This window comes from Monodon monoceros, unplaced genomic scaffold (assembly GCF_005190385.1).
Source record: "Monodon monoceros isolate NGI ecotype Baffin Bay Population unplaced genomic scaffold, NGI_Narwhal_1 Super_Scaffold_20, whole genome shotgun sequence".
NCBI classification, from domain to species: Eukaryota; Metazoa; Chordata; class Mammalia; order Artiodactyla; family Monodontidae; genus Monodon; species Monodon monoceros.
The window spans coordinates 39,457,456-39,468,378 of NW_021703777.1; the positions used below are offsets into that span (position 1 = coordinate 39,457,456).

The 10,923-nt window shown below is 44.5% G+C and overlaps 1 protein-coding gene across 1 annotated transcript in view; it reads right to left on the minus strand.

The window, feature by feature from the left end:
- Nucleotides 1-7,268, minus strand: part of GPAT3 (glycerol-3-phosphate acyltransferase 3) — a 57,767-nt gene extending 50,499 nt beyond the window's left edge. The window contains exons 1-2 of the mRNA XM_029236075.1: nt 6,681-7,268; nt 5,808-6,094 (exon numbers count right to left, since the gene is read on the minus strand). Of these exons, the coding sequence (XP_029091908.1) occupies nt 5,808-5,948 (141 nt within the window). The 5' untranslated portion in view covers nt 5,949-6,094; nt 6,681-7,268. The remainder of the gene's footprint in view (nt 1-5,807; nt 6,095-6,680) is intronic.
- Between the last annotated feature and the right edge of the window lie 3,655 nt (nt 7,269-10,923).

Genomic DNA, 10,923 nt, shown 5'->3' on the forward strand with positions numbered 1-10,923 from the left:
TCCACAGTTTTTCACGTTAAAGCCTTGTTACCTATTATCGGTTGTAAGGAGACCTAAGACATGATTAAAATAAAACTTTGTCAACAATCAATCATCCTTATCCTGGAGCTCACTTTTTTCATTGTGGGCATGTGATTTTATATTTTATATAAATGGTAATTACCTTAAACTAGAACAATTAGTCCATGCTTATAAGATGGAAAACATTAGTATTCTTTGGCTATTATGGGCTGAATTGTGTCCCACACAAAGCGCCCCAAAAATTCACGTGTTGAAGCCCTAACACCCAGTGCCTCAAAATGTGACTATATTTGGAAACTGGGCCTTTAAAGAGGTGACTCAGTTAAAATGAGGCCCTTAGGGTGAGGCCCTAATCCGGTATGACTGGTGTCCTTATAACAAGAGGAAAAGAACCAGGGTCATGTACAGAGAAGACAGACCATGTGAGGTCACAGCAAGACAGCACCATCTAAATCTAAGGAGAGAGCCCTCAGAAGAAACCAAAGCTGCTGACACCTTAATTTTGGACTTCTATCCTCCAACACTGTGAGAAAATAAATTTCCATGGTTTAAGCCACCCAGTCTATGGGACTTTGTTATGGCAGCAAACTAATATGGGGGCATTCCTCCAATAACATGATGTGCTCCAAAGAGCTCCCTGTGCCATCATCAGAAGTTTCAGAAGACAGACCCTCTCCTGAAATGCTAACTCTGAGGTCTATCCTCCAAAATGTAGTTACAATGTTCAAGATTAGCAAGTTTTAAGGTTGGAGGAGAAGTCACTTAATGCCAAAAGGAATTTGTGCTGGAAAGTGGTTTTCTTCTTTGGGCTAACTCTCCAGTGAAAATGACCAAGTGCCTATGCTCTGCAGCTGGACAGACAGAAGTACACGTGAACTGCAGTTCTGCCACTTCCTTGCTGTAATCATCTCAGACAAGACTTTAACCTCCTGGGGTCTAAGGTTCATCATCTCTGAACAATACCAAGGGTTGTTGTAAAGATTAAAGGAGATAATCTATCCAATGACCATCACACAATCGGCCACAAGGTAGAAAAACATTGGCTTTCTCCTCCCTCCCTACATCTATATAGGTGCCAAAATGATCAGTTTGTTTTCCAGACCATCAGTGCATCTCCCAATAAATAGCTATTTCTCTTTCACTACGCCAGCTTCTCTAGCTGATCAGGTAAGCCCAAATACAGAGGAAGAATATCTCTTCAGAGGTTCTAAATCTCTTGAGGTATCTCAGGACATATCTACCTCAAGGCACCAGGAAAGACGCAGCTCTGTCTGCAAAGGGCCCTGAAGATAGCAGCTTCGAACAATCCTGGCTACCACTCCCCATCTCACTACCCCTACCAAGAAGGGTGACAACTTTCAATCTGGTTTTCACCCCCACTTAATTTCAAAATCCTCTTGGAAGAAAATAAGTAGCTGTCCACAATTCACCAAAATAAAGGGTTAAGTATAATTTTTAAAGCTTAGGCCAAAAGCTTGCAAAAACGAGACACTGTCACCTAGACAATTCAACTTTCAGTTTTCACACTAAAAAGACATTTAAGAATTGACGAAATAGAGGGAAAGAAAAAAAGGAAAAATGTATAAAATTATATAAAAATTCAAAATATTAGGCTTACTCAAATAATAGCTGGCCATCATCTGTAGCAAAACAAAAGTCTCTCAGCAGAGTCTGTCATCTTAGCAGAGTAGAACTCAGGCTCTAGATTCAGATTAAAATCCTGATTCTACCACTGACAGCTGTATGCCACTGTCCAGACAAATCACCTCTCTGAACCTCCATTCTCCAGTCTATCAATGGGAATAATAACAGACCCTAACCCAGAGAGGTGCTGTAGAATTAAGTTATCTGAAAAGCATATTGCTTTGGTAGCTTTTCTTTATTATTACTTTCTGTCATAAAGAGTCATGGCCTTCTAGCAGATTTATTATATTTCCAACACCAGGGATAATACCTGAGTGTTATAATAAGAGGTGTTTATCATCTGAAAATTATTGACCTGCCTTTTTAAAATGACAGAAAACTAATTGGTAGATGGAGGAAATGGTAAGGGAAAGAATAATAACTAAAATAAAAGGCAGGAGTAGGCTGTTCTGAGTATGTATGTGTGCTGACCCATCAAAGATCTGAAGGTAGGTTAAATCTTAGCCACACAGGAGCAAAAAAAACCCCAAAAAAACACAACCAAAGAGTGTTCCAATTCAAACTCCACTAAGATTTGAGCACCTACTATGTATCAAGTGCTTTTATTCACCTCTCTTCATTTAATCTGCACAATAACTCTGTGAGGCATATTCCTGTATACACATGTAGAAACTAAGGTGGAGACGTTGAGTGATTTGCCCAAGGTTACAATGCCAGAAATTTGGAGTAAGTTGTTCATGCATCCAACTTATTCCTCAAAAGTTGAGGGAAAAATCAGTCCATTAACATTTATCTTCTCTGTCTATTGTTTGTATTATCTGGTTAGATTAGATAATTTACATATCATTCCCCTGCCTTCTTCTTCTCCATCAATCCTATATTCTCTTCCCATTCTTTATTTCCCTCTATGAACCTTAGGCCAATGAATAGCAATCCTTAGGTCAATGAATAGGAAGCATCATTAACCTTGCAGGGTTGAGAACAGCATATTTCAACCTTTAATCCATGCTCCTGTTTGACAAACATAAAAAATTCACACACACTCTCCCAGAGATTCAGATATATACATCCCACCATGCAGATGGACTACCCTCTACAAATCCTCTCAGCCAAAAGTTTTACTTTTCATGGTTTGTATTCCTAAAACAATTTTCCCTAATATACTGCTACCATATTGGCATATATACTCCTAAGAAATTGTTATATACCCCTTGAAAATCACTGGTTTAGAGAATCACTACACTTACTCTAGGCTAAGAATTCAAGCCTTACCCTCAAGCAGCTTGCCATATCAGGGACCTATGAACACATCTAGAGATATTCAGCAATGCAGAAGGCAGCATTCAGTAGGTACTCAATAAATAATTATTACCTGAACTGATGAGCTAAGAAAGGGCCCAAGAAGAGCATATAGCTGGCTGAGTTACTTGACAATTAGCAGTTACCACAGTCAGCTATTCTGAAGGTACCCCACACACATTGCAACTTCCAGAATTTGAGTTTATGATCACAAAAAATCTAACCATTGTCAAGAAAACTTATCAAAGTAAACACATCATGTACCAAACTAAATGACCTTTTAAAATGGTGTGTAAATTGTGACCAAGGAAACCTGTGAAATAGCTAATTCCAATCAAAGAGCCCAAAGAATATTCTTGGGACTGGAATGCAAAAGAAAGAAAGAAGCAAATCAGTTGAGAACATACTAAAGAATAATGAGTAGCAGAAGGGCGGGGCCTTGAATGGACTCTACAAAAAGGCAGGGTATGTTTCCAGATCTAAAGATGTTCTAATATTAAACAACCAGCACACTTTTTAAGAGAATTATCCCCATAGTTGGCAAAAAAAAGCAATCTACTGTACCAACCTCTGCCTAACAGAAATGTCTCTGAAACATCTAACGCTGTTCTGGTTAGAGGATGGAAAACCCTGGGTTGCCATCTCCCTCTTCTGTGCCTAAAGCAGATACCGCTATGGAATGATAGCTCTTTCATGAGGGTCCCAGCTGCTTCCAAACACAGGCACTCCAGGCAGCTACCACCAAGTCAGAGTTGGCTCACAAAATGAATCCCCATTCTAATTCCATATATGCCAAGCATCTCTCTGACCGAATAACTTTGGTCTGAGCTAAGAGGATGGTTCCTTATGCTGCCATCTACCTGGTTTCCAAGCTAGGTGGTGTATCTCCCACTATAATTAGAAAACTAGCATTCTTGAGAGTTTGATTAACAAGGAGTGCAACTCTAAGTCTCTTCAAGTCTAGATGGACAAAAATTAAAACTTGAGCCCCTGCCACACTGAAGCCAGACCCTGGACTGGAGACATCCCTTCAAAGTATAATAGTTATTCGCCAGGCTAACAGCAACTAGCAGGCCTCTCTCCTTGGCATTTCTTTAGCTGTATCCTGACTTACTCAAGCAAGCATATAGGAGTCAGCACCTGGAAGACAGGGTGTGCAACTTACTTTACTCTATCCTCACTTGGGGTATCAATTCCAAAAGACATTGCTACATGGGAGAACAGTTCAATCATTTCAGTTCCGAGAAAGAGTGAACACCAGCTGAAGAGAATCAACTGCTATGGGGACAGTATTCTGAAGATCTAACAGTAAGAGGTAGCTAAGAAATTCACAGTAGAGTGTGACCAAGTTCAGAGTGTGACATCAACAAGATAAGTTCAAGACTGTGAAATATCTCCCAAGTAGAAACAACAGAACTTTTAAAACATGAGGGCTGAGGATGAAGAATCAAATATAACTTCAAAGACTAGACAGAAAAATAGCCACAAAGAGAAGTACAACAAAAATGTGGGGTAAAACAGGAGATAAGCAGCTAGAATAGATTTGCAGGAGATTAGCTGGTGGGAGATCTGCTGGTAATCTCCAGGTAAGAGATAAAAGATTAGAGATGTATATCTGGGAGCCACCCTCCTGCCTGAGGGAGAAAAGCAAATAAAGCCACGCCTGGGGGCAGACATAGAATAAGGGCAGAAAACTGCGAACCTTATTAGAAGGTACTTTAGTAGCTACAGAAACAAGGATGCTAGAATCTAAGTAATAATATTATTACCTTATTAATAATAAGAATAATATTATTCTTTTAATAGTAGCAAACACATACAGATACCATTCTAGGATGCTTGACATATTTTAACTCACTTAAACAACCCTATGGAAATAGTTGTTATTGTTACTCCTATTTTATAGATGAGGCAAATGAAGCACAAGAAGTAGGTGACTTCCCTATGGTCATATACTGAGAAGCAGAGCTGGGATTTTGGTACCAAATCAAAGCAAATCTGCATCCAAAGTCTGCACTATTAACCAATAGCTGCAGGCCCTCTCCTCAGTTTAGACTCCTGTCTCCACCACTTAATTCAAGCAAACCACTGAACTTCTCAGAGTCTCAGTTTCCTTACCTGTAAAAGGGGGAATAACACTTGCTCTCCCTACCTTCCAAGGCTTTGGGGAGCATCTGATGAGGGGTTTAACAGGGAACCCTCTGTGATTTAATAAAGCCCTGTATTAAGGGTAAGCTGTAGTTGTTCCCCATCAGGCCCACTTAGAGTTGAGGTCAAGGAATATAGATTTTCAATGACATTTCAAGTGCCATTGGTTAGATTAAATTTCCATGACTCCGTTAAAATATAATCAGACTTCTTTCTACCATCCAGCAATTGGTTTCTTATATTGAGCATACACTAGAACATGATGCCTTTCTGGACAGGATGCCTTAGTCCACGAAAGGACTTCTGAAACCTGGGGCTGTAAAAACTAAGGACACTGAGGTGACAGCTGCCCCGCAGAAAGGATATAAAGAAATTCGGTGATAGAAAAGGTGGTTGCATTGATATTCTGATCAGTAAAAATCATAATAACAACAGCAGGGGGTGTAGGTAATTCTGCCTCCAACCACAGCAACAACAGGGTGGTCCAGTGGTTTTAGTCCGAATCCCTCCAGCTCTGCGGGAGAGGAGGGATGCAGCCGCGAATAAACTAAAACGCACACCCCTCCAGACCACTGACTTTCCTCACTGGTCCCCTCGCGTCTACTCGTCTTTCAGCTCTACCTTCGTTTCGCATCGCCCCGGGATCTCCCTAAAGTCCTCGGAGGAGGGGCCGCGGCATGCCCCCATGCACTCACCTCTAAAGTTTTCACCAGGATCTTCATGTAGAGCTCGGAGATGCCCAAAGACAACCCAAAGGCCGAAGGCAGGAGTATGAAGCCGAGCACCAGAGTCAGCCAGGTGTAAACGATCTTCCCGGCCAGCTCCGCGCTATCCATGGCTCGGCGCACCCAGAAGGGGTCCACGGAGGAGGTCCGAGCGCGACAGCTTTCCCTGTCCCCAGCTAGTCGGTTGGCAGCTCCGGGAGCAGAGGTGCGGGGCCCGGCTCCCCGGAGTCAGCGCCGCCGCCGCCTGCCACTCACCTCTGCAGGGAAAACAAGAGAGGACGGGAAAAACTTTCAGGAGGACAGCAATTTCCTTCCTCTTCGGGCTCCACCTCGCCGCGGCCGGCTGACTCTTTCTGAGCTGGAGGCCCAGGTCCCCTGCTGCCGCTTGCGCAGACCTGGTAGCGCCCGCCAGGCGACCAGGGCTGGGGGTGAGCGTGGAGACACGCGAGCGCAGCGGGGAACGTGTCCCACCCTGTGCCTGATTTCAGTTGGGTGGTGATTGGGGCAACTCAGCGTTGAGTCACGGAGGCCCTCCCGGAACGAGGATCCCTGCGGCGCCGTGCACCGCACCACCTCACACCAGCCGCTGGCGGAACTGACGCCTGGCCCAGGACTGCGCTGCTGGTGGGCTGGCTCGGACGCCCAGCGCCCAATTTCTGCACCCTGCCCTCGCCCCACCTCCTCCGCCACCCAACGGGGAGCTTCTAGTAGGGATCTGCACGGAAAGCGCCGCAGCCTCCCGGGCGGCCTCCAGTCTTCCCCGAGCCCCGCCTCGCCAGCACTCCCAGCGGAGGTTCTTCAGGGAACAGAGTTTTCATCTGCAACACGTTAGAATTTTCTCACCCCCGGAATGAACTACTGACGTGTCCGGAACGCTTGAGAAGGTCCTGCTTGTGTGGGTATAAAACGACCTCTCGGCAGGGCTGTCAAGGAGAGGGAAATGCCCGCGGCGCTGCTGAGCTGCGGCTTCCTCCGCTTCCAGGTCTCCCACTCCCTCTTCTCCCTCCTCCTTCTCCTCCCTACTCTACGGAGCTGCCGGGCGAGATCTTGCTCTTCCTGAAAGTGGAAAGTTTTCTCCACGAGTCGCCTTCCCGGCTCAGCCGCCGTTCCTTTGGCACAGAAATCCTTCCGCCGAGGGTCGCTCTCTTCCTGGGGCAAGATTCCAACTACAGCTTCCCCTACCTTTCACCCAACACGATTCTCACAGAAGCCACAGAAAAACACCAGGCCCCCGCAAGCTTCATCCAGCTGACGCGCGCTTCCAGGGAATTCAGTGCCCGCATCGCTGCCTCGTTAGCCCTTCTTAGAACAGCAAAGGGCAAAAAGCTTGTACGGGTATTTACTTCACTGCGGTTCATGCCTCTTAGAAACCTGATCTGTTTTTAAGAGTAAGCATAAGAAGGGATGTTGAGATGTAGTAGATAAGAAAATCAGGCTCCCAGCGTTTCCAGATCGTCACTGAATGGGACCAAAATCTCGTACAGGTCTCTTTCGGGTGTAATTTCAAGCTAGAAAAACTGGGACGGCAAGCAAACTGAATTCAAAGAGTGTTGACAACAAATACTGCGAAAGAGGCTGCCTCGGCCCAGGGTGTGGAGGAAATGGAGAGCGGAAGAGAGGAGAACCCCCTGCAAAGAATGTAAATATTTGGCTTCTGCACCTCCTGCAAGGCAGGTATCACAACTCCTTACCCCACTAGGAAGGGAAAAAAACTGTAACTTGGTCCTAAAAACCAAGCTGAGAATGAAGAAGTTTCAGGCGCTTGGCTTCTCAAAATTAAACCTCTTCATAGTCTAACATTTTACGAAAACAAACAACAACAACAAAAAACCACACATGCCAAAATTCGTCCAAAGTCTTTGCTGGAAAAAACAAATATTTAGCACAAAACTTCAAAGGTTATATTGACTCATTTAACACCATACATTCAGGCAAAGTTCTTACCCTCCTTTTATTTCCTCAAAGGAAGATGACTAAGGAATGCTGAATGATTGTACCAAAGTTTACCCAACAAGTCTCAGTGCAGGTAATTTCGTTTAAGGATGGCCTTTTTCTGCCCATCCAGACAGAGGAGCTGAGTGCCCACAGTCTCCAATGATTTCTTGTTGCTCATAACCAAATTTCATGAACGAGGTTTACTTCTTTGGTTTTGGTTTATTCTTTATGTAAGAATTATTGTCCCATAAGGGACTTCCCTTGTGGCACAGTGGTTAAGAATCCGCCTGCCAATGCAGGGGACACGGGTTTGAGCCCTGGTCTGGGAAGATCCCACATGCTGCGGAGCAACTAAGCCCGTGCACCACAACTACTCAGCCTGTGCTCTAGAGCCCGCGAGCCACAGCTACTGAGCCCATGTGCCACAACTACTGAAGCCCGCATGCCTAGAGCCCGTGCTCTGCAACAAGAGAAGCCACTGCAATGAGAAGTCCACGCACCGCAACGAAGAGTAGCCCCTGCTCGCTGCAAGTAGAGGAAGGCCAGGCCAGCAATGAAGACCCAATGCAGCCAAAAAATAAATAAATGAATAAAAATTTTAAAAAGAAAAGAATTATTGTCCCATAACGGAATGGTGGAATGGTAATAACGTGGAGTCTGAAGTCTTAGACTGACTCCAGACTGACACAGACACTTGTAAGTTTGAACAATTCGTTTAGTCTTCTGTGCTTCAGCTTTCTCATGAGTAAAATGGATTCTTTTTAGTGTCAAATGTGATTATGAGTTTGAAATTGCTCTGTTAAGGACAAAGCTGTGTGCAAACATCGAAGGCAGCTTGGTGCAAGTCTAAAAGCTCTCCACCTTCTTTTTTTTTTTTTTGGCTGCGTTGGGTCTTCATTGTTGCACATGGGCTTTCTCTATGGGGAGCAGGGGCCACTCCTCATTGCCGTGTGCGGGCCTCTCACTGCGGTGGCCTCCCCCCTCACAGATCACAGGCTCCAGTCACTCGGGCCTCAGTAGTTGCAATGTATGGGCTTCAATAGTTGCGGCTTTCAGACTCTAGATCACAGGCTCAACAGCTGTGGCACACGGGCCTAGTTGCTCCTTGGCATGTGGGATCTTCCCGGACCAGGGCTCGAACCCATGTCCCCCGCATTGGCGGGCAGACCCTGAACCACTGCGCCACCAGAGAAGCCCAAGCTCTCCATCTTTATCTCACCTAAAACACAGGAGAGCCAAGATAGGTTCATCTCTGCAGTGATGAGGGAGGGAGAGGGAAGAAGTAATGGTGGTGGTCCCCAGGCTCGCTTTCACTCACCTCACCTGCCCTTTTTTGCACACCTTAAGGCTCTTTCATTTAAACCTAGGAAGGATCCTCCCTCCCTTCCTGCACTTACATCTCCCTTCACTATATTAGTTTCCTAGGGCTGCCATAACAAATTACCACAAACTTAGTGACTTTAAACAACACAAATTGATTCTCTCAGTTCTAGGAGCCAAAAGTCTGAAATGGAGGTGCCTACAGGGCCAAGCTCCCTCCAAAGGTTCTAGGGGTGAATCTGTCCTTGCTTCTTACAGCTTCTTGGGTAGCTACCAGTGTTGTTTGGCTTGTGGCAGCATACTCACTGCCTCAGTCTTCACATGGCCTTTTCTTCTTTTATCTTATGAAGACACTTATCACCCTGGATTTAGGGCCCATTCTAATGCAGGATGATTTCATCTTTAGATTTTTCACTTAATTATACTTAATCTGCAAAGAATTTTTTTTTTCCAAATGAGGTCACATTGGCAGGTTAGGAGTTGGGCATATCTTTTAGGAGGCTACAATTCAACCCCCCTACTCTTACCATATCTGTAAACTGGGGATAATAACACCTACCTGGAGAGGTTGTTATTGGGACTTGAGATTATACATTTAAACTTTAGCTGATAGTATATACTCAGTAATGAGGTTGTTAGAGACAATCCTGTTTTTCACCTGTTGTCCTGGCATATGTGTGTGTGTGTATATATATATATATATATATATATATATATATATTTTGTTTTGTTTTTTGGCTGCATTGGGTCTTTGTTGCTGTGTGCAGGCTTTCTCTAGTTGCAGCGAGCAGGGGCTACTCTTCGTTGTGGTGTGCGGGCTTCTCATTGCAGTGGCTTCTCTTGTTGCAGAGCACGGGCTCTAGGCACACGGGCTTCAGTAATTGTGGCACACAGGCTCAGTAGCTGTGGCTCGCAGGCTCAGCAGTTGTGGCTCGTGGGCTCTAGAGCACAGGCTCAGTAGTTGTGGTGCCCGGGCTTAGGTGCTCCACGGCATGTGTGATCTTCCAGGACCAGGGATCGAACCCATGTCTCCTGCATTAGCAGGTGGATTCTTAATCACTGAGCCACCAGAGAAGTCCCTGGCATATATTTTTAATGACGCTTCCTTTCACTCTCAAAAATGTCCTGGTTTGAGTGAAAAATCACATGGTTCCCTTATTCTTACATAATTTCTAAGATCCCTTCCAGTCTTAAAATATTAGACTTTTGATAAAACTGTCAAGTCCATGCATGACCCCTTGTCAACATCTGAGGCCAAATGAAGTTGTATAGGAGAATGAAGAAGAGGGATTAGCAGGTAGTCCAGAGCTTCTCAAACTTTAAAGTGGGTAGGAATCCCTGGGGCTCCTGGGATTGAAGATTCTTCCTAGGGCTAGGATGGGGCCTGAGATTCTGCCTTTCTAAGAGCTCCCAGGTGATGCTGATGTCGTTGATGTACAGACACACCTTGAGTAGCAAGCCCTTAGAGTTCGGACAAGAGGGGAGTTTTATATTTAACTAATGACAAAAGGCCATGGGAAAAACAAACCTACGGTTACCAAAGGGGAAAGGTGGGAGGAGGGATATATTAGGAGTTTGGGATTAACAGATACACACTACTATATATAAAATAGATAAACAGCAAGGACCTACTGTATACCACAGGGAACTATATTCAATGTCTTGTAATAACCTATAATGGAAAAGAATATGAAAATAGAATATGAAAAAATATATATATATTACTGAAACACTTTGCTCTACACCTGAAACTAACACAACATTGTTAGTTACTTCATGAATAAAACTAAATAAATAAATAAACAGGAAAAGACCGTGGGAGTCCAGGTAA